A 25,242-nucleotide genomic window follows, 5' to 3' on the forward strand; every position below is an offset into this window, starting at 1 on the left:
GTGTGGCAGTTCCGGAAACTGAAAGAGCTGGTCTTCCATTTTCTTGTGTCAGCATGCGCGGCAGCCAGCTGATCGCCACACGCAAATGAGTGCCAGAAATCCAGAAGAGTAGCTGACCGGCGCACATGCATGCACTGGAAACCGGAAGTTCATTTTCAGGTGCATGCATGCGCTCTGGACAGCTCCTCTTCTGGGTTGTGGCCCAGATGATGGTGCACATGTGCATGCAAAGAGGGCACATGTGCACTCTCTTTTCACCACTTGGTGCAGAAAAGGTTCGCCAACACTGGTATAGAGTCTCCTGTTTGAGCAGGGGGTTGAACTAGAAAACCTGGAAGGTCCCTTCCAGTTCTATTCTGATTGATTTGCTTGCTTAGGTAGGCTATTTAATCCCACTGCCTTGTAAACCACAGTGGTTGCCAGTATTCTTCTGGGTGCAATTCAAGGCGCTGATTATCACCTATAGAATCCTATGTAGCATAGGGCCTGGATATTTGAGGGACAATGCTGGGCATCACTCAGTGGAATTTGAAAAGCAACATATATGATGCTCTGAATTCTACATTGGTAAGTAACGGAGAGATCTGTTGTCACATTTTATTCTTACTCCACCTCTGACTATTGGATCTCTTTGGAAAGGACAAATACACAGAGAATATAGATATAAATATATACTTTCTTGCATGAGAGCCAATCTTCATTTGTTATTTACAACATTACTGAAATAGTTTGGCAATCCAATTTTACTCCTGCTTTTATTTTCATTGTTCCAAGTCTAACGCACGATCAGCTTTCAAAGTCATGCCTTAGCTTTAGATCTTGGTTACTCCATTATCATATACCACAGCCAAATCATTTTCTTTGGGAATTCAGATCAACCAAAGGCAAGTCAAAGGGTCACAACTACAATACTATACATTGTACCAATATAGATCCTGTGGATTTATATTGATCATTGAACTAATATCTGGATCATTGAACCAATATGGATCACCAGTCAAGTGACACAGTGTTTCTTTGACTGTTTTTTCACACCCCGACCATTAAGCAAGAGCTCACATACTGAAAACTGTAATTAGCTACCAGTAGTAAGAAAAGGTAAAATGAGCATCCAAACAGTGAACATGCATATAGGAATTGTTACCCTAGCTGACCAAAGATGCAATAGTTTTATTGGCTGTCTGCTATGAAAATAGCAAGACTGCCAGATGTCAAAAGTTGACTTGGAGTCTGGATGTCTTTTAAGATAGGGTCTTAGAGTCAACACTTTTTAAAATTCAACTTTTTCAGAGATTTGACTGATTGATGTCTTCCTTTGTTACACTGGTTTTATTTTTATTGATACTGTATCATTTCACAATTGTGAAAGTGCTTTGGAAGTCAGTATATCTGAAAAACAGCATAGAAATGTTTTACATACATTTGCATAAGTCTATTTCTTCAGAATTCCTTAAAGCATATTCTTCCCATGCTGGGGGAATGAAGGAGTTCCACAACAGCATTTAAAGAATGATTTATGTTATTTATTTTTACTACTTATAATAACCATTCCCATGACTCAAAGGACAGGTGAGCCACTGGCCCATCCCGCCCTCCCCAGTAAGAGCTTTTCTTTTTCAGCCAAGTTCAATTGTACTACTATAGTCCATTAGTACGAATAGGAAAGAAAGAGATATTTTGCAAGGTGATGTGTGAGATAAGAGCAGGAAGCATGAATATTCTGTCTTCTCCCCCTTGTATACTGTTGGTCCAAAATTCCACCTGTGATCATGGATTCTCTGTAGTGGAAGGCTTGGATCTGCTCATTCATAGTCTAATGTTTCAGAGAGGTCGTCTAGTTTTCTGAACAAATAATATCTGACATGCTTTCAGATTTTGAAAAAGCTAAAACCTGTACTTGAAAACAATAATTTGAGAAACAAATTGGTTATAGGACTTACCCTGAGCTTTCTTCCGAACACAGTAACTTTTCCTTTAATTTGTTCCTTTCTGAGGCGCCATTCTATTGAATTTAAGCCATTTTCCATTGGCAGTGAAATATTGCATCGTCCTATTGCTGGGGTCACAGTACCAGCCAGGACATGTGGTTCACTGTGGAAGCTAATACTCATCCCATTTGCATACATCACTCGCAGGGTGCCATTACTGCAGAGCTGATAGCTGTTTCTCACTTGATCTGAGAAGAAATATTCCGTAAGTCATATAACTAAAAGTCATATTCCTACAATTACTATTTGTGTTTAGGTAAGGCAGATATTTACAATATTATGGATTTATTAGAGAGAAATACTATGAAATGTTTGAAGCCTGAAGGCATATTTCTGGTTATTAGAACTATATTTTCTGTTTGCTCCTTAACGGTAAATCAAATACCAATTGATTATTATAATTATTATTTTGCAAACCTCACTAGTATTTGTGAATACATGTATAATTAGAGAGAAAGTTGGCGGCAAGTGATTTAATTGAAGTGTTGGGTCAGCAAGAAATCTATTCAACCTGAAAATATCAAAAGAAGTGGCTGCAACTTTTTTTAGAGAAAAGACAGATTCATCTCTATTCTTTCTATACTGCCTTCAGTGCTCCCTTAACAGATATATAGCTCAGTTATAGATTAGGTTTCAGTACTTAAGGCATGATGCTCACACAGAATGAGCTGCCAGAGTCAATCTTTTGTATGAGTGTCACTTTTCATTCTGCCTTAAAGAAACATTACTAGCCAGCCTGACATCTGGCTTTTTATTGACTGGCAGAAGTTGCAAAAATAAAACTTGATATTTATGATAGTTATATTCTTGACTGGCTGATCTAGTTTTCAGAATAGTAAAAAGGAATCTCTCCCACAAGACAGTAGACAGCAGAGTGAGCAGCTGCCACCGAAGAACCACTATCATTTTGTAATAAAGAAAATATCTATCTAATTAATCATCTGCTGGAGAGAAATATAAAATCATAACCCTGGAAAATAGTCCCTGGTTTGTGAGGAGGTTATTGTCCCATGGCAATATTTATTTTTAATGATACTATTTTAAATTTTAAGACAATCGTCCACAGAATTCTTTTCATTTTAGTTTAGTTAACAGTGTCACACTGCATAGGCAGCATTGAATAATTTCTTTAAGGTTTCCATTATTTTCTTTGCAGAACTCTGCCAGTGATTACATTTAAACTTTTCTTCTTAAATTGAGAAATTTAATTACCTCCAAACAGAACGACTAACATGCTTCTCTTGATTTTTTTGGTCATTATCTATCTGTCATATGGTTTCTACGTCTGTACCATCCATGCCTTGGGAATTTTTAAGAATAGAGATTTCAGAAAACAGAATGGCTTACCCTACACAATTATAATGAAAAAATAACAACAACCCACAATGGAGAATAATAGACACCTTTAGAAGGAGTTGTTTGACCACAAGATAAAAAGATAACTCTAGTGTTATTTTAGGCAGTTGTCCTTTTCCTGATCTTTGTAAAAGCATATATATGAACAATTGCCAGGGTTAGGGTTTTTGAAGTATAGTTTTACTGAAGACAGCATCAAATTTTGCATGCAGAGTTTGCAGACGAAAGACTTTACTAGCAATAGCAAATTGGATGAAATCAACTCCCTATAATTATAGCTTGCTCTGAAGAAAGCAAATAAGCAAATAGGGTCCTTTGATGCATATTGTAATAGCATCAACTATTTATCCTTCTTAATTTGTTAACTTCATATAATGAATTTAAATTCTCATCATTTTGGCTCAACAGGGCTAATAAGAAGATTTTCTTTTTACAAAAAAACCCCCACCACAAACCTCTGTTCTACCTCATCTTGGCAGCATGTGCTCAAATTACATGGTTTTCAGTCCTCCTAACTGAATTAATAATAATTAAAAGACTATCTTAAATGATAAATAATGCAAATCACATGCAGCTTTGGGTGTAAATGGTATTGTATTCATACCTCTTCAGAACTGTTGAGCAACTATCACAGGAAATAACAACTTTCTAACAATTTTAAGGAATCAGTTCAAAACAAATCAATAAGGGAATAATAGAGATTGTAACTGAAGATGCAAACCAGACAAATAATCTTGCAAAGGGATAATATAACCTTTAAATATGTACATAACAAATGTAGTTCAGGATTCAGTACGCTGAGGTTATGAAGTGAGGTACATAGGATTTTCTTGTTGAAAATCTTTTCTCTGAGAAGAACTGCTTAAAGTTTTTCACAAAGCCATATGAAGGATAAATCTTCCAAGGAATGATATTTAATATTCATGCACTGGGATGGAGAACTTTGCCCAGTTTGTATAATAAATATCTGATGTTTTTGGTATGCATTGTAGATTGACCTGATTTAGAAATAATTTATACAATAACCATGGAACGAGACAGAGAAATATGTAAGAAAGTTATTCTTTGAAAATGTATATTATTTCTTAAAGAAGGGGAATCCCATTATTTCCTATTCCAGAAAATGTACTTTGATATCTAGTGTTTTTATACATACAGATGTTAAAAAAAGGATTCTGGAAAGTAAAAAATGGAATAATGCAATGCTGCATAAAGGCCCAATTATGAACCACTTCTTTAGGTTCTGAGAGTATTAGAGGTGTTTTGTCCTTGTGGCTCTTGTTGAGATGATCTATTAATTTATGATTTTTATTAGGTTCAGGATACTGTGTATATTCTAATGAACTTTTCATATTGTGAAAGTCGCAACAAATCCTCCATTTGTGATGGGATATAAATGTGTAAATAACTAAGTAAATATCTTTCTACAAAATCATAATAGATATCTTGAAGTTTTCACTAGTGAGAATAAAGTCATCAAAATAGTTCCTAGCACAATAAAATAGTTTATTTTACAGGCAAGCACATTGGCTAATATAACAGGTAGCTTTCTAATGATTAATATGGATTGATATCCATTACATAAATGGATTGAAAAGAGATTCAGGAACCTCAATCACCTGTACAATTGACTAACTTTGATTCAGAACTAGACAAGGTGCACAGCATACACAATCAAGAACTTCACCTGTAAATTGAGTACACTGAGTGGACAATTGATATGACTTGTTTGCATTGATGCACAGACACAAAACTTGAAACAAGTGAAATATTTTTTATTAACCAATGAAAAATGTTGGTGGATATCTTCAACCTAACTTTAGATGACTTTCTATATGGACAAATTGTGATGATTGGTTTAGAAAATGTGTATACTGTAGACATCCATCTTAAATATATAACTCTAGGTAGTGATATAGTTCAATTGTTAAAAAGGGCATTGAACAGATTTTCTGTTTCAAAGCTAATTCAAGAAATTCTATACTGGAAGTAACAAATCTCTATTTTGTATCATGTTTCAAGTAGAACTTGAATAGGAATAGGACATGGAGAAAAGCAAGATGGTACACAGCAGGCAATTAACTCCTGAAATCATGAATCTTTTGATAGCTGTTAAGATCAGGCTGGAGACTTTATGTTTTTCTAGAATCACAGACAGAAATGTAACCTGAGGAAACCCTGACATGGGGGAAGAAGCTTATTTGATTACAAAATACTAGTGTTTTCTGCATTTGGAGGGTTAAAGGACAAATGTTGTCACAGATCTATAATTATGAGTAAGAAAGCAATATATAATGTGTGGCAATTGTATAAGAGCGTAATTCCCCCATGCAATGTTTTCTCAAATTTTGGCAACTTGTAATTGGCCCAAACTACCGTAATTAAGGTTAATGTCGAGTGCCAAATACCCCTCGACACTGCGTTACCACGTCAGCAAGGGAGACTAGGAAGGGGGGGAATCCCCTCCGGATGACCCAGAACGAAATCCAGCAACAGAGCACAGTGGAGGGGGGGTGCTGCAATTAGGACTGTATGCACGGGTGATAGCAGGTGACGGCCGGAACACAAAGAAGAGAGAGTGGGATACACGAAGAAGGAAAGAAGGGGGGTTTGTGTAGCAGATTGTAAACGAAGCTGAGGATGACATCAGAGATCTGCACCCAAAGACAGGAGAACCGAGTGGCAGATTTGATTCCAGCAGCTGTTGCAGATTACCTGATGATAGTTAAACACTCCCACTCCCTGTAAAACCACGCCGGAGGAGAACACAGGTGTCCCCGACTTTGTTTCTGATTAACCAGTTCAGTGCCTACTGTAAGTTGCTGTGTAGCTATCATTAAACCGGGTTTTGGTTCCACTTACTCGTGCGTGTGTGTGTGCTACATTGCCCGGCAAAGCACTGATGTTTCCAGAGGGGCTGAGAGTTAATGTAATTTTGATTTCATTTTAAGACTTCCTAATTCTTCTGTCCTAAAAATTTTTTTGTTTGCGTACATAAAACTATATGAGAAGGATTTTTGGAAGAAGAAAAAGAACATTTCTATCAAAGGATGTTTTGTCTGATGACCAAATGGAGATATCATTGTTTATTCTCATGCCAAGAACCTTTCAAAATCTGTAATAAATTTCAGACACACTATGTACATTTAGTCTCCCTTACTCTTCGGAGAATTTTATGTTAAATGCTGAAAAGGCATTTGCTGTTGAAAGGAAGATAATCTATACGAGATTTGTTTTAGACAGGAAAGCAGTCAAGCGAAGCCAAGCATAAAGGTTCAACACAAAAGGAGTCTGTCATTTGTCATATAGTAGTGATATGTTGATTTGTCAAACAAGAGACGTCAGCCAGGGCCCACATGGAAATGTGGAACTTCACAAAGTAATTTAGCAATTGAAATGAACAGAATATATTTCCCATTTAGTTATACCGAACAACACTGTGTCACCCAGTTTTTTTAGGATATCATCAGGATATCGATACATTTAAATGAAAAAGTGGACTATTTCCTCAATTATCAGTCTTAGCTGGAATAATTTTTCAGCAGACCTAATAAATAATAGGCAAGTAAATTATTAAGATTAAAGGTGAATAGAAGATGAAACTGCGGACTTCTGGTTTGCTGCTGGCCGCCGCCAGATGCTCCTTCGGGATCGTCAGCTTCCACTGCCTGTCAGAGCCGCCTTCACAACGGAATGGCGGCTCGAAAAAACTCCGTTTCCATGAGGAAACGGAGATAGAGCCGGCAGGGGTGGGTAGAACTCTCTGCGGAGTCCCAAAAGTTTTTTTTTTACTTTTGGGACGGAGCGGATGAGATGCCCCATATCCCCAGCCGCTGCTCTGGGCTCTGGGAGACCTCTGCTAATGCAGAGCCAGGCGTCAAAAGCAAGCCTGCAAATTTAACAGATTACTCAAAGAAAATGTGAGCTGGACCTGTAATACTGAACTGCAAGTATTTTACTTATCTTTTAAAAATTACTTAAGAGAAAGGAGGAAAAGAAAGAGGAAAAAAAGCCTTTTAAAATGGCGTCTGCCGTGGCTGGAGGAGAGGCTGAAAGGGAAAGTCCTTCCGTTTTCTATTATTACAATGTAGCGGAATAAATACCACTGGCTACATTTGTAGACAAAACTTCGCTCCTGTGTCTTTTTCTCTCTTTTTCCCCTGGAGACTTGATATTGTTGTTGATTGGAAAGAAGTCTTTTTTCTTGTTTTTTTTTTTTTAACAAAGCTTGCCTGGGCGGAAACATGGCACTGAGACTTACAAAGTCAGATAAACAAGTAGGGGGGGGATTCCCCCACCAACAATTTAAAGGAACAAGTTTTAACTCTTCAGTCTCAGAAACCTGATTTTAATATAATAGAATTTCTCTTAGAGGAGATTGAAAGAAGGGAGGAGATTGTGAATCAGCAACTTGAAAAATTTAAGCAGGAAATTAAAGAATTGGTGAAATCTAAGTTTGATTTTTTGGAGCAAAAATTTTTAAAAGTGGCTAATGGTTTTTCAGAATTTATGATACAGTTGGACACAAATACTAATTTACTAGAGTCTAAAATGGAAGAAATTCAAGATAAATTGGACAATAGAACTCAAAAAATTGAAAATGATCTGATAAACACTCAGGATAATAGCTCAGAAGAAAAACCTAAAATGGATGCTGATCAAAAGTCTGGTAATGTAGAAAATTTGCAACAGAGGATTGAAAAAGAGATTCTAATGGTACAATATAATTTCACAGAATATGCGATAAGATTGAGAGGTTTGCAGGAAAATAACAGAGATGATTTAAGGAAAATATCTTCTGAAATTCTAGCTGGGATTTTAAAGGTTCAACCTGAGGAAGTGTTTTGTAGGATTGACAGAGTTTATCGAATAAACTCCTGGATTGCCAAGCAAAGGCAACTGCCTAGAGATGTGGTGATTTATTTTACAGATAAAGAAATTAGGAATAATATTGTGCAAAATTCCTTCAATTCTAATTTGCAATTGTATGGAAGAAAGATTTGGATTTACAAGGAACTCCCACCTAAGATATTAATGGAAAGGAAGAAATTTGGTTTTCTGGTGAATGAGTTAAAAAAGAGAAATATCCCATTTAGGTGGGACGCCCCAGTTGGTATTATATTGAGATATCAAGGAGAAAGATACCAGCTAAATACTGTTGAAAGAGCGGAAGAATTTTATCAAAATAGGTTGAAAATGAACTTAACATCTTCAGGTATAATACAGGATAAGCAGAAGGAGCTGGAAATAAAGGTAAAATATCGAATTATAGAGACTGTACCAGATAAATTGCCTTTGGATTTATCGGACACCCCAGCTGGATTATCTACAAATTTGAAAGAAGTGGCATCTAACCTTAATGTGATGACTTATCAAGGCAAGGACAAGCATGGAAACCAATTAGGGGATATACAAGGGATAAAAAAGAAACATGAGACACAAAAACAAAACCAACAAGACCAATCTACAAAGCAGAATGAAAACCGACCAGATGATATACAATTTGTAGAAAGGAAACCAGGATGGAAATCAAACCCACAAAAAGAAAAAAAAAAAGAAATAGGTTGCATAAAAATAGAAATTTCTAAATCAAGCAACAGTGAAGCCAGTGACTTTAAAATATGAATGATTATGTGTAAACATAGAAGAGGCGACGTATTGGTTAATATCATCCTGAGGATTGTGGCAGATCTCTGCATGGCCGTAATTTGGGGACATGAAAAGAGCCTTAAACTGATGGATTTGAATTATCCACTTTGGAATTTCTTTTTGTGTTGATAAACATATTATAATTATCTTGAATCACAAGGCAAGAGAATTATGCTGGGGCATGCAGAAGATCGGGTTGTTACCCACTACGATGATGGGAATCAATAATCCTGATGAAACCCACAATTATTACTATATGGAATATAATTATAATGTCACTCGGGTGGTTGTTTTTACTTTTATACATATAAGAAGATATTTACTACTGATGGGGGCAGATATGATTGAAGATCCTGAATAAACTGTTGCACCAGCAAGCTATGTCACCCTATTATGGATGTTGGTTCTACCAATCCAGTGGAAAGACTTCAAAGAAGATATTATATGGACTATAAATTTAAAGTCATTGTCTTTTCTTTTTTTTATTTAGATATAATGGAATATATAGACATATATTTTTAAGTAGTGTGGGCAGTGAATCAAAGATATTAAGAATTGTTGTGTATGGTAATTTTGCAGGATAGTGGGTGAATAAGCTAGTTAGTAGATTGATTAGTCTAAGAAAAGGGATTTTTAAGTGATATATTTAGGGGAGTGGAGGAAATGGATAGAGTGGAATGGTGGTCTTGAATTGTTGTAATAATATATAGATACAAACTTGGGAGAGGAGAAAAAGGGCAGACTATTGCCAAATTGGGAGTTATAATACTATTATGCTAAATTAGAAGTTATTCTATAATGTTATAGTATAATGTCTTTTTTTTTCTTTCTTTTCTCTTTTCTGAAATGTATGGATAAAGGGGGATGTCATAATATTAATAATATTTTTAGTAAGTAAAGGTCAATATTTAGAGGAGGAAGTAAGTAATCTGTTATGAATTAGGGTTTTTTTTTGTTACGAAGAAGTCACAGGGGGGGATGGGTGGGGAGGGGGGGGTTAGGGAGGGGGAGGGAGAGGGAAAAAAAAAGGGGGAAAAATTTGTATTTGAAAACTTTTTCAATAAAAAAAAAAAAGATGAAACTGCAATCTCTCCTTCAAAGAAATAAAACCACTGAGACACTGGAATAAACAGGATTCTGTACTTCAAAGATTATGGAATATTATTTAGATGGAGAGCTAATAGAGCACATTGATATTTAATATTCATGCACTAGGATGGAGAACTTAGGACAACTTTCAGTTGGTGAAACTAGAACCTGACAATATGAAAAATAATGATGGTTTTGTTGGTTCTGTAATTCTTTAATTACTTCCATGATTCTTAAATTGTTTAGTATTTGGGATTGCCTAAAAATAAAAATAAAATGGCAGGAATGAAGGGGACTCTTCTGAATCAAGAAATAATGATGATCTTTGAATTAATATTAAATTAAAGTTGGTGTTATCAAATTTTTAAGCAGACTATGTAAACATTTGCCCCACTTGGGTATATTTATCTTCTGCCATTATTCTTACTCACACAAACTGTGTAAAGTCTTTGGGAAGTGTATTTCTGTACCTTGAACAACTGTGTAGGAAGCCTCCACAGAGGAAAGATTGGTAATTACTGTGACATCATCATCACGGTTGGAGTTTTCAATATCTATAGTAATAGACTTTTCCATTTCACGATGAAGGCTGGTTACTACACCAGTAGGGCGAGTTACATTGGTAAGGCGTCCTTCATGGTCATAACTGAAAAAAGAGAAATCACATTTAAGTAGCTAGATCTGAGCTAAATCAGCATGCACTACCTGTTAATGTTAAATGTTAAACAGATTATGAAACAAATCTATTAACCAAAGACAAATAATTGGAATAATTTTTAGTATTAAATACTAATATTAATTAGTATTAAATAATTACATATTTTTAGGGAATATACTGTTAAGTTCACATACCAAAGAAAATACGATGTATGATCAAAGGGATGATTTATTGGAAATAGTATACCTTTGGGAATTTCTTTTTTCCACATAATCATCCCTGGAAAATTATTATTGAACCCTTCTGATATATTTACAGAATGTAATCACATCTCCCATTCTTCTATTATTTCTTCTTTTTACATCTCAAAATAAATACAGCAATCTTCCCCATACAAGATATTCATTCCTTTCTTCTTTTAAACATAGGCCTTCAGTATTTCAGACAGTATATCCATCTTGCAAATAGGTTCAATTATTTCACAAGCAATTCAACTAGGCAGACAGATCCAAAACCATGCTGACAAAACAGATAATCCAAAGCTGCCTTTAGAGCGCCCAGTTTTTGCTGTCAATACCTTATAAATGATAGAAGAAGAAAACTCTTCTGCCTAAGGGCCTTGGTCACTGATCCTTCCAATGTGTCCAGAGGCCCTCTAAAGGCTATAACATTAGAACGCTAAATAATAGTCACATTAAATAAAATGCTGCAATATTATAATACCTGGTCATTTTTCTCACTAGGATTTAGTTTTATATGGAAAATGTGTGGAACCAATAAAGTGACTTGAGACATAAGGTCAAATAAGAACAATTATTTGAAATGCAAGGATAAATAATAGGGTGACTAAAACTGGTACCAAAAAATTTCAGATGACCACTAGATAGTAAAGGCAATACAGAAAAATACATCTCTGCTATCATGTGTTGGCTATTGAGATTTTTGTCTATGGAGAGTCTTGGGCATCCAGGTCAAAAGCACCCAAAGATGCTTTTTCAAGAAGCAACTGGACTGTCTGTTTTTCTTTGAAGATGTTTTGCTTCTCATCCAAGAAGCTTCTTCAGCTCTGATTGGATGGTGGGGAATGGAAGGATTTATACTCCTTGCAGACAGCTGGTCATTTGCATTTTTTTAGAGAGTCAACACAGATAAATTTCCAGGTGGCCTGAACAACTCACTCTTGAAAAAGTACATTGAAATTTTTGTATATCAGATCAAGAAGTTCTACTATATTTGCTATATTTGAGAGAATACCAGCAATTCTTCACTTGATAGGAAAAATAAATATTTTTGATATTTCTTTTTAATTTAGCAATTTTGGGGGAGTATGAATGTGTGTGTGTGTGTGTGTGTGTGTGTGTGTGTATGTATGCTTTGAAAAGAAGGAAAAAAAAGAAGGGAAACAGTGAAATATTAATGGCATACTAGATAGTGGCAAATTATGCCATTGTGTAAGCCCATTGAGATATGTGGAGATAGAGAATTGTCCAGAAAGAAAGGAAGCAACAGACTGAATATCATATGGGAGGATCAAATGTCCTGGAAAAAAATTCTTGCCATCCGCTGGGAAGAGAATGCCTTGACTAGTTTGCAACAGAAGCTTGACAATATGACTTAATTATCCAATGGATTGAGGCAGGAGGCAGCTGTAAAACATTTATTGCACACAGTAAGTATGATGGAGCAGGACATTTCCTGGGATCTGATAAGTGCATGGGAAAATCAGCAGCCACAAAACATCAGAAAGCTATTAAAATGCCACGATTAAGGTATATTACTAAAGGAGGGAATCTTATGGGATAGTCACAGTCAGTATATTATGTTTATTTCTAAAATATGTGATGATTATTGCTTTGGGTGTTTCTAATGCATATTATGCTTGTCTATGTTTTATTCAGAGACTTGCTATGTTTACGGTAGTAAAGATTCATGAGTTATGTCTACACTAGTGGGATCAGCCAATAGTCATTTCAGAATGAAAAATCACATAGGACTTGGCAGAATTTCTGCACCAGGAGTAATGGCATATTGGTTTGCCTCTGTTCCAAAGCGAAAACAGATAAGGAAGGCTCTACCCTATTCTTTCTTGCATAGTTTTCCTCAAGTACATTTACTTTTTTCAACATTTCCAAAAAAATCTCCAATGGAGAGGCATCCATTCCTCTCATTGGCACCTTATTCTGCAAGTTAACGAATTGTGTGTCTTTTGAAAATAACACACACACACCATTTACCATTATTCTGCATGAATCTGCAACTTAACTATTATTTTAATTATAAACCTTGGCTAGTCATTAAAAAACACTTTTTTCCCCTTTATTGATGTTTTATTGTTGTGTGCTCTTGGGGAAATGGGTGGTTAGATAAATTTTATAATAAATACCATGTTTCCCCAAAAATAAGACCCTGTCTTATATTTTTTTGAACCCTGAAATAAGCACTTGACCTTATTGCCATGCACTCAAAAGCCCGATTGGGCTTATTATCAGGGGATGTCTTATTTTGGAGGAAACAGGGTAAACAAACAAACATACAAACAAACAAAATAATCTGACAGCTCAGGAACTGAACATCTGTATGCCTAAACTAATGAAGATTAGAAAAAAAAAAACCCAAACAACTAAAACAAAGAAAACTTTAATCTATCCATTCTTTCTTCTCCTTTACTGTTCAAAACAGTACTTCATGCTATATTGGATGAAGAATGTTACAAATACATTGAAGTTAGTCTTGCAAACCAGGACTAATGGGATGTGGTCACCCATTTACTACTCTTGAAAGTCACATTGCAATTTTTATCAGGAAGATTTAAGAAAGGTCTGCACCTGTTTACTATCATTTTACAAACTGACCTGCAGATGGCACTGCTGAACTTCTTCAGTGACAAATTTCATCAAAATAACAAAAAATGAATACAGCCTTGGAAAATACTATCTTTCAATCAGAAAAACCAGACATATGATTATTTATGCTCTCAAATTACATTTGTTTGGTGTGAGAATCATACATTAAAAAAAGAAGCCATTAATAGTCAAAAAGAAAGAAACACTTCTTTCTGTTCATCGAAAAGCATGACCCTGGCTGAGGGTGTGGAAACAATAAATATTCACAGGACATATTTGCAACAGGCATTTCTTCTGAAAAGTGTAATTCTCATATTGTAAGTCTGCCTACTTGAATCCATTTGTACCAAGCAATGCAAACATCATAGCAACTTCCATGTATTCATGAGGCTATGTGAATTTCATATCTGGTCCATGAGTGAGAGGGATATCTGTCATATTTAGCTGTACTAATATTTAAACAGTGTTTCCTTCTTTAACCTAATACCATTGCATTTAAGAGCTGCCACAAGGTTTACATAATCTCTTCCAGTTTACTTCATATGATGTGATTGAAAAAGCAGGTGTCCAGTAATGGGTGGGAACTGTGCTTATTGGCTGATGTATACACTCTTCCCCACCTCTGAATCTCATCAGCTGCCATTCAGTTGTTGTCTAACTGAAGAGTTGGATGTAGCAGCATTGTGCCAGTTGTCAAATCAAATCTTTATTTCAGTCATTGACCAGTATAGCTGCTGGTCAGGTATGGATAGATAACTCAGTAACAGAGAAAGGCCCTTAGATGCAGTTTCCTTGTGTAATTGTTATTATGTACACAAATTGTTTTAGTCTCATGTAAAACAACTATAATTACGATCAGAATTGTCAGACTAAGTCTACACAGTTTTCTTTTCGCTTCTCTGTTGTTTCTGTCTCCTGTGTTGCACTGACTGCATTTCAGTAATACCTGAATCTGTAGTTAGTTTAAATCATCGTTTTTTAAAAAAAAAAACTAGTCAAAAGTAAAAAAAAAAAATCATTGATTTATTAAAAAATATTGTCTGATTTAAATTAAGATAGTTTTTGGTTTGGTTCAAATATAATTGAAAGCTGATCTAATGATAAACTAAAAATCTGAAGCTTCTAATCTTATGGTGGCTGTACCCAAGGAGAGGAGGGAAGTAGAAACTGATGATCTCCCCCCACCCCTCCTCCTAAATCCAGTAATTTAGCATTAGATTCAGACTGGAACATTGTGAGGAACCAAGTGTACAAATGCTCACATGAAACAGCAAGCTTCTTGTGAGTAGATCTGAGGCACTGTCTTGATTTTCCATTACAATGGACAATTTCCTAACATGCAAATATTCATCTATAGCAAATGTGTTCTTAAAAAAATATTCCACTTTGGACAGTGGGGCTGAACTTTTAGCAATAGAGTTAAATAAGTAATGTAGCTTGCTTCTTAGCATACAAAGTTTGCATGCTTTCTTATGAGTAGTTATTTTATTTTTGAGTGCAAACTCTATGTGAAAGATAAACAACTAGCTTAGATGTGTATGTTAATATTTTATCCATTTCTATCTATGAAATGATCTTTTTGAAAATTAGTATTTTTCATTGTCCATATTTGCAGAATGCCTATTAAAAAAACCTGCTTTGCTTGTGTAGGTTGTTTTTTTCAAAAATGCACAACACTTTAATCTCTTGCAATTATATAGAAAAGCATTTTCTTTCTAACCTAATTCCCGAAGTAATTGCAATTTTTGGACTCTCTGGAAATAGTATATCACACAGATTTTATAAAATATATATTTTAGGATGCGATTTCCTCACTATTTGCAGAAACAAGCAATCGGTAAATTTTATCAATGCTTTATCTGCTTGTATAGAAGATGATCCCACTATCCTGACATTTGAAGGGTAAGATTTGTTACCTGAATTCCAAAAGTAACTCTAATATTGATATCCCTGTGGGGAGGAAGATTACTGGGGTGTAGCCACAGTCTATTAGGCAGTATAAATAGGGCAAATAAATATCCTCTGTCCTGACAGACAAGGTTAACAAAGTTTTGCCCTACTAGTACTGGACACCAATAAATTCTTTAGGCATTTCAAAATTACACCCACTTTTACCAAGCTCTATCTACAAAACTACTTCAAAGTTGTTTTTCTCTGGGTTCAATAATAAAGACTATGTGGCATCTTTTTTTAAAAAAAATGTTATTCCACCTTTATTATTTTTTATAAATAACTCAAAGCAGTAAACATATCCAATACTCCTTCCACATCCTAATTTTGCTGCAACAACAGCAAAGTGACTGAGAAGTGACTTGGGTTGAGAAAGACTGATTGGCCCAAGGTCACTCAGATGGCTTTCATGCCTAGGGTAGGACTAGAATTCATAGTATCCTGGTTTATAGCCTGGTGTCCTAACTATTACATCTATATGCATTATTTTTATAAGACATATATTACTGCATTCTTAATATAGATAAAAAAGCTGTAAATGAACTATAATGGTATTATTTTTCCCATGATTGAACCAGAGCACTGGTTAATTCATTCAATGTTCTCTTACCAATGTTTTATCCATTCTTTGGCTCCATCTTTGATTCTGTCGAATTTTATTTTTGCATAAAACATTTCAAGCTATATGAAAACCCATAGTGACACAATAAGAGTAAACAAGAGCATGCATGCAAAAGTGATTGCTCAGGCTCCCTTTGGAGACCACTCAACATGCTTAGATCTACCTTATCTGAGACATCCTGCATGAAAAAAAAAGTACTACCTTATTCCTTATGAAGACAGATGATTACTCAGATAGACAATGAATATGCACTATAGGTTATTCTAAAAACAGCCTTACTCATAAAAGGTTGTCCATCCCGTTTCATCACTTTTTGTTGCCAAGAGACCACTGCTTCCATGATAGGTCATTAATCCAAGTTCCAAGGTCTGGGTTGACACTCCTTTAAGACCACCATTGGTGCTGACAGCAAGAGTCACAATTTGATTGTCAGGCATTAAAAAATGGCGTGCAGCTCCATTTGTATCCCGCCTAATTTTCAGAGAGTTGCCGTTGTTATCAACCAACTCAGTCACATCATTATCAGCACTATAGGTGAAATTATATAGATATTCTCCCGTGACAAGACTGAGAGTATATTGATGGATGCCATCAATGTTGAAGATGTACAGCTCCTGCTCTCTTGGTGAAGCGATTTCATATTGGTTGAAAGAGCTGAGGACTGGTTTATTTTTGCTGACGGCTCTGATGCGTATGTTTCCAAGATCTGCTATGTAAATCGTACCATCTGGTGCCACAGCTAAGGAGGATGGAGTGTTTAAGATGGCATCAGTTGCATAAGCATCATCACCAGCATAGCAATTACAGTTGACGTCATTTTTGCAGTCACAGTCTGAAGCTGCCCCAGCCAGAAGGCAAATCTCGCCATTTGTGGTGACCTGACGAAGGCGGTTAATTTTTTTCTCATCTGTCTCACTGATGTAAAGAATGCCAGCATGTGAAATGGCAATGGCACTGGCTGACTCCAAAGCAGAATGAATGGCCAGTTTACTAAGAGAGTAGTCTATCCCAGGAACCTGACAGTGCATTGGACGACCAGCAATGATGCTAACCTGATGGTTCTCAGTGATTCGCAAGATGACATTATTCTCCAAAACATACAGTGAATTATCCATTGGATTGACAGCCAGATCAGTTGGCCATTCCAGTCGCACCTATAGAATAAGCAACACATTACTATTGTTTAAAAAACTTGGGATGAACAAAGGTTTGTGTGGAACAGCAAATAATTGGCCAGTTTTAACGGAGTTAGTCAAGTATCAAAGCTGTATGGAATTGCCTTAGACAATATTCTTTTCAGTATTCATTAAACCTACATGCAGTCAGCTCTCTGGATGCTTATATAAAGGATTAATTGCCCCCTTTCCAGATAAAGGATAACCAAAGCTAATTAAATCACATTACTGTATCACAGTTCTTTTTTTTTTTTCTTTTTCCTGTTGTAGATATATACAGTAGAAGCTTCTGAAAAGAAGGCTTGGCTTTTTTGTGTTGCTAATTATGTTAAATATTATATGTTGTATAATCAGCAATAACTTTTTCTCCCAGCATGTTGAAATTTCTGGTGTATCTTGGAGGTAACCACAAGACATTTATCCATCTGTTTTATTATCAGAAGCAAATAACATTCTACCTGGGTGACATCCATGCTGGAATCACAGCTCAGAGGCCGAACAGCAGTTAGGTCATTAGAGCCCAGCAGAGTTGATATGATACCATTCTGATCAACTTTCCTGATCATTGTTGCATCAACAAAATACATAAGGCCATATTTATCCACTGCAATACCTGCCAACATGAAACAAAAGCAAAAATAAGATTAGATTATACTGTATATATCATCATCTATCATCTATCATTATATATTGACAATTCCCCAATAATTTATCCTTTTGATGTTTTATGCTTTCAAATTCAGTTTTGACCAATTAAAAGAGTATTTCTCATTAAAGTCCATTATAATTTTTTTAATTTTTAATTTCTATAAATTCATTCCCATTCTAATCCTAATACAATGTGAGTTGTTTTCTTTTTCCTTGTATTTAAAAAAGGTTATTCATTCTTTTTTTTTTTTCACAGTACAGACATTTAAATAAAACTTAATTTGGAAATCTAGGAATAAAGCTTTCGTATAGAATTCAGAAAATCTCACTGCCTATGTCATTTGTTACCATGCCACCCTATAAAGTTCTTCAGATTTCTTGCCACTGTTCCCTGTACGAAAGGCACTTTTTCAGATTTTACCTCAGAAATGTGTGCTTGCATTGTCAGTTTTACACAGAAGGCATTGACATATGTTATAAAGGGATGGTTTTGAAAATTGTTAAATAAATTATATTTATGTTAAGGAAATACATGCACACATGCATTTGAAGAAAAAAAAATCTTCAAACTTCTAAAACTTATCTGTCACTAATTGAATCCAGGCATTCAGGTCCAAATAAGTTATGTCATCCCTTTCTTCTGCACCTCTTTATCTTTTATCTGTTTCAACTACTGATGTCATACACTGTTGCTACTCTGCAACAAAAAGTGATATTCCAAGCAAATACTTAGTAATGTTGCCTAGTATCTGAGACTTTTTATCTTCCTTGGTGTTCACCAAGCTTCCTGTGCCACCCAACTTATCTCTTTTTTCTTTATTAAAAATAATCACATGGAAAGATGACATGCTGCAAAGAAAAACACACATTTCCAGCATTATTTTTATTTCCAAGAAGGCCTCTGGGCTTTGTGTAAGCCCTATGGGTATTCTTAAAAAAATAAATATGGTAGGTGTGTGCAGCTCAGCATTTTGTTTGCAAATATTCTTACCAGCCTGAGATTGGAGGGGGGGGGGAGATAAAGAGGAAGTGATGGAGAGTACGAGAAGCAACTTTTGCTAAATTTGGTAAATGATTGTTTTGTGAGAACCAAGATATGCTTTTGAAATTATCAATACGCCGAACGATCCAAAAAGATTCTTGGCCTACAATATCCAAGGATATGTTTGGAACTAGGAACAAGATTTCATTCGAACAATCAAGGAAAGCTCACCATAATGTCATTTTCAATATAATAAGTCAGAATAATTTACTCATTCAATTTGGAAGCTAGACTATATATGTGACCATTAGGTAGCAATTTATTTTATTCAGTATTTCTTTACAGTTCTTCTAGTGTTTTCACTAATTCCAAAGGACTGCAATCCTAGGGCCCATAAACAATGTCTCGAATAAATATTTTATTTCTGGGTTATCCTACCCAAACCAGCCATTTGCTACACAACAGCAAGTGCTGCCCATGATGCCCCTTACCTCGAGGGCTCATTAATGTTGCATCTACTGCTTTCCCTCCATCACCACATCTGGCCTCATCAAAAGGCAGGCACTGCTCCCCTGTCCCTGCGACCACTTCTGAATTACCAGCCAGGTCTTTTGCACCAGTAAGGCTTTTGACTTTGTAAATACGACGACTGTTGGTATCCGAAACATAAAGAGAGCCCGAAACAGGATCCACGGCTAGGTAGTACTTGTGGGCAGGATTGTTACTTGAGGAGAGAGAGAGAGAGAGAGAGAAAATGATAGCTTCAGCAGGTCTGGTGTACAGAGAGATCATTGTGCAGATACATATTAATTAGTTTCAGTCCAGAAGCATGAATTTGTCATCCTTCTGTCTAAAAGCAACCTGCGCTCATATAACATGCTTAACATAGTTCCTATTTCTGGATTCATGCAAAACACTAACCCAATTAACTGGCTTCACACAACACACTAAGCCTTACAAAAGCTAACCCAGTTAAGCAAGCTTGGCATGCTGTGCCAAAGCATCTGCTAGGTCTCTACTTGTGCTGGTTTCATAGCATACCATGAGGTCTGGCAACCCCAATTCATGCTTCCTTTCATTTTGGCTAGAATGGGTCGAGTTTAGGTTTGGGTGTGAGAAAACCTCTGCTCTAAACTGACACGACAGCCTGAAGAAATGTCTTCATTCACAGCCTCTCCAATTGCAGGCCTGTGATTGTGCAAATCCGAGGGACAATAATGTCACTTATTACCTATCACTTTGAATTCCTTGGATGATGGGCAGATGGAAAGGTGGTAAATAAATAAAGCTGGCGGGGGCTTTTACATAACCCTCTAGCTTTATTTTACTTAAGTGAATGTTGGTGGCATGTTTTATCTCAAATTATTTCTGTAGTCCTGTTTACACCAATATGAAACTGAGTACACCAATATCTGAGTAATATGAACTCAGTGAAATTTACTTCTGAGGTAATTTTGGAGTGTAAATGTTAGATTCAGTTCTTAACAGCTTAGCTCACTAAGAGGTTCCTGTCAATTACAAGACAAAGCCACCTTGGCTTTTAATCAATCTTTCTTTGAGCATTACATCATTCTACTTCCCCCACATCTCCAAAACTGGAATAGACTGATTTACATCTCAGTAACAAGGGCACTGGAAACATATATGATTCTCATGAATTTCCATTTATGGATTTCCTTTTTTCCATCCATAAGAATTCATTTATTATACAGAGCTTAAACGTTTTGTTTTGGAACAATACTTTAAGAAATAATGTAACCACAAACGCAAAAATACATGAGACCAGAATTTTAAATTGCTTTTGACAGGAGGCTGTTATTCTTTAAAAAATTTTTTTTACAGCATCTGTGCTGGCTTGTAAAATCTTTATCCCATCTTCCTACATTGCCAAATAATAGAAAATTGTCTAACCTGCTCTGATGCTCTATAAAAAATAGGTAGACTCTAATTTTTAATTGCACACATCTTTTCCTCTTAATAAAAAGAGCTTTTTTAGAAAGAGTTTTTATAGTGTGGTGGGTAGCCTGGGATGATTAGAAGTATAACACCTACATTTAGTATTCCAAAAGAGTAACAAATGTCATAAGATTAGTCACTTTCAAGGTTAAAGCTGAAGTAGGGCAAAACAGTCTTTGTTATTAAAATAAAATCAAGATGTTCTAAACAGGTTCCCTCTTCGAAGGTTTTCTCTTCAAAGCCTACGCTTTGAAGTGCTTCACATTTCCCTTTGAGAAAAGGAGTAACATGCATTTAAAGTATGTGGGAATGGCTTTGCTATTATTACTGATTGCCCAGAAAACAATTTTCTCACAATATAAAAATGCATAGTGAAATAATTTCTGCTGTGTTTTATCTTAGTTACTGTTTGTTTGAAATAAGGCAGCTGGAACTTATGGGTTAGGAAAATTGCTAAAATCAGCCACATATTCGTATTTGGCTGACAATGTGAAGTGGTGGTTAAGCCAAAGCAGACTTTGATGTCTCCAGAGATATAGTACAGATAGTCCTTGACCTATGATCATTTAAAGTTACAATAACACTGAATAAATGATTGCTCCTTGGAGTTCTGGCCATCCTAGGACACACACCCCCATCATGTGATCACAATTTGGGTGTTTGTCAGCTGGTTTGCACTTATGACCAGTTGCAAAGCCCCATGATCACATGATCACCATTTGCAACTTTTGTTGTCCTTCAGGGAAGAGACCAAGTCATTGGGTAAATTTCTCCCACCTGCATACTATTCCTTAGCTCCTTTGTATTCAAACTGTGCCAACTACTCACCCCCCCCCATGCATCTCTTCTGCTCACTTCCTGATCTGTGCCATGCCTCTTGCACATCTTCTCACAACATCAACCTGAACACACTTCTTGTACATTACCTAGTACTCCTTTTTCAACCCATGTCATGCCTCTCATGTACCCCATTGCATCCTTGCATCCCCTCATGCACCCTCCTTGACCCTCCCCATGCCTCTGGTGCATGCCTTTGCACCCACTCACACTCTCCCTGACCATCCCCTGTATCATTATGTATCTCCTTGCCTTCTCCCAGTAGCAGCCGTTGACTTGCCTGTTGGCCTGAGACTTTCAATTTCCTGCTGGCTTCCTCATGGACTTTGGTTGTGGGAAGCCAGCAGGAGGCTGCTTCACCTAACAACTATTGGATTCAGTTAACAACAGCAACCAGCAATGTAGAGATTGCCCTTGTTAAGGGATGGGGTTATGTCTTATGATCGCATTGCTTAGCAATGGAAATCCTAGTTCCAACTGCTGTTATCAGTTGAGGACTACCTGTACTTGAGAAGGTACTATATGTTAGTACATACAATTCTGCTCATTCCTGTCATGATAATGTGTGTTTTTGTATGATTTTTGAATGTTGCCTGCATTGCAGGTAAGGCCTGCAGGTAAATATGTAACTGCCAGAGCCAGTTGCATGTGTCTAAGCTGCTTACACTCCTACTTGCTCTTCAAACAGTTCATTGGGTGGGTCTTGCCTACAGCCTTCAAGATAGAAGCTTTACAAGTAGTTTTTTCATCACATCAGAAATGAGCTTTGTATGTGTTCATTAATACTTTCCACTTTATAATTATTTCAAGGTAGATAATTAGAAGCTATGATCTGGAGAACCTTGGTTTAGATTTTATTTTAGTCATAGTGTCATTTAATTGTATAAAGAGCAGGGGACTCATTAAAAGAGTAAGAATATCTCTGTGTTCAATAAGGAATGCACAGAACAGCTACTTTTTTGGATGATGTTCAGTGGAGGATATAGTGATCTTACAATGGTTCATAAAGCACAGGGGATCTATTCAGTAAGTAAAACTTATACAATATAGACCATTTGACATCAAATACTTTGGTTTTCTTTCCATGGGTTCCTTATGTTTCATAATATTATGATCAACTTCAGCACTGGTACTGCAATCAAGTTTGAGCTGTCATTCACCATCCCCAAGGTTCAAGGTCACAGTGGTGGGATTCAATTACTACCGGTTCTGTGGGTGTGACTTGATGGGAGTGGCATGGCATGGCTTGGTGGGCATGGTTTGGTGGGCATGGCAGGGGAAGGATACTGTAAAATCTCTATTCCCTCCCCACTCCAGGGGAAATTACTGCAAATTTCCCATTTTCTCCTGATCAGTTGGGACTCAGGAGGCAGAGAATAGATGGGGGCGGGGCCAGTCAGAGGTGGTATTTGCCGGTTCTCCGAACTACTCAAAATGTCCACTACTGGTTCTCTGGTCAGAACCTTCTGAATACGACCTCTGTTCAAGGCGGTATAGCATTGTGGGCTCCTTGGTGCTCTCTGAGCTTGGTTGTTTTCTTGCAGCATCATCAGTGCTAGCTGATGATGTTACCTAGTTTGGGTAATGAAACCTCTGCAAGAAAACAACCAAGCTCAGAGAGCACCAAGGACTCAACATTTCAACCCTGATCTACAAATATTCTTTTTCGTAGGCACCGCATTACTGCAGAGAAGGCTTTCATAATATTTTCATCTTCCAGAAGTATGTACAGTATGGACTAATTAGTACAGTATGGACTAATTAGTCTCTAAGGTTTCCTGAAAGCATGATTGCCTCTTTCCCGTTCTCTTGTAAGATTAGCATTCTGTAATCTGCAGCTATCCTGTAAACTCGTACATTCCTGCCAAGCACACAATAGTTTAGTTTTGTGGCAAATCTTTTCTTTTTTGCCTTCATAACAAATCAATCCTAAAATACTATTTATGGAAGCCTGCAGTGTTAATTCTCTATATGGCAATAACAAGTCCCTCAGATCTGACACAAAACTAAGCTATTGTTTTGCTGAAATCTTTCTGCCTTATTTCATAGGGTCATTGAGTGTCTTGAGATATTAGAAGCTTTTTCTAATAAATCTATTTTGACAGGTGTTCAAGGTGTGGAGCAAGTGAACCACCTGCAAATTTAGAAATGTCAGCTTCAGCTATTCAAATAGACAACTGGACTAAATGGAGATACTCCTGCACAAACATCCCTGGGCTAACAGGCAGATGGAATGAGTATTTTAAATAAGATCTCTGCAGATGCCAGCCCTAGGTGACACAGGGCAAACTCCTTTAAAAGCCAAGAGAGGTTTTAAAAGACAGCAGAACAAAGACAGAAAATTAAATTATTTCTTGTTAAGTAGATTTCTTGAGGGAACAGAGTGAGATAAATAAAGCCAGCTCCACAATAAAAAATGTTCTGGCCAATTACATTAGGCATCGTTGCAAAGTGGGATTTGATGATATTCAGATTGGATGATACCCTTGTGAATGAAATTGTAAAAATGCAAAAAAAAAACAAAAAACCACACACACACAAAAACACCCACATCTTTTGCTGATTTTGTCATTAAAAGAGAGGTCCTGGGGTATGAGAAAGTAAGTCAAGATGATGCCCGCAATAATGCAATCAAAGCTCTGCCCATTTTCAATGTGCATTGTGTATTGTTTTGCATGTAATACACATAAAAACAGGCAAATCTTTAATTGCACTGCTTTGACTTTTTTAACAATATGAGTACCCTAAATTGACTATGATAATGTAAGATTTCTAATATCGTGTAACACTAAGTGACTTTATTAGTAACACAAGTGAATTGGACTGGGGCAACAACTGCCTTGTATACAAGCACAAACATCATTTAACATAGAATCTTTCATTTTTATTTCAGAAGCTGAATTTCACAAATGCTAATTTGTGTTAGAGTAAGGACAATGCATTTGAGTTTAGCAATTACATCAAGAGACATGTTATGCTTTAATTATTCAAATGTTAAAACATTTTCCATAAATGTATCTTTGGAGAATGGGCAGCTCTAGGAATTGCAAAAAATACTAGCAAGTAAGTGCCTGATTGTCTTTTATGGTTTTTCATATACTTCTAGGACAATGTCAAAGGTGCAGGGTGGATAAGCAAAATCATGCATCCAAAAAGTGAACAGCAAAAGGAATCAAACCTTTTGCAAAGGAATTTAAACTCACTTCAAAATAACTAATGAGGTTGGTGATTGGATATAATCTGTTCAAAGTACCCTAATAATATTGAGTTAAAGGGTGAGATGGAATGGGAGAACAAATCTGGAGAAAAAAAATCCTTTAATGAATTGGAAATGAGTTTTTGACCCATTTCTAGTCCATTAGTGGTTTTCTAAATCCTTTTCAGCATTTACAAGAGCCACTGCTCGAGTTTTCCTCAACCATTTAAGCGAATTAGACACTACACAGAGAGAATGGTCATATTGAAGTTGACTTGGAGTTCATTATATTC

At 36.2% G+C, this 25,242-nt stretch overlaps 1 protein-coding gene across 2 annotated transcripts in view; it reads right to left on the reverse strand.

Annotated features, from left to right (window-relative positions):
- Nucleotides 1–25,242, reverse strand: part of TENM2 (teneurin transmembrane protein 2) — an 823,064-nt gene that overhangs the window by 23,212 nt on the left and 774,610 nt on the right. For both annotated transcript variants that reach the window (XM_070937374.1, XM_070937373.1), the window contains exons 21-25: nt 19,452–19,684; nt 17,789–17,943; nt 16,435–17,309; nt 10,553–10,728; nt 1,941–2,176 (exon numbers count right to left, since the gene is read on the reverse strand). In XM_070937374.1, the coding sequence (XP_070793475.1) occupies nt 1,941–2,176; nt 10,553–10,728; nt 16,435–17,309; nt 17,789–17,943; nt 19,452–19,684 (1,675 nt within the window). The remainder of the gene's footprint in view (nt 1–1,940; nt 2,177–10,552; nt 10,729–16,434; nt 17,310–17,788; nt 17,944–19,451; nt 19,685–25,242) is intronic.

Source organism: Pituophis catenifer, unplaced genomic scaffold, assembly GCF_029215685.1.
Source record: "Pituophis catenifer annectens isolate HBS135680 unplaced genomic scaffold, rPitCat1.0.hap2 SCAF_2, whole genome shotgun sequence".
Classification (NCBI taxonomy): Eukaryota; Metazoa; Chordata; class Lepidosauria; order Squamata; family Colubridae; genus Pituophis; species Pituophis catenifer.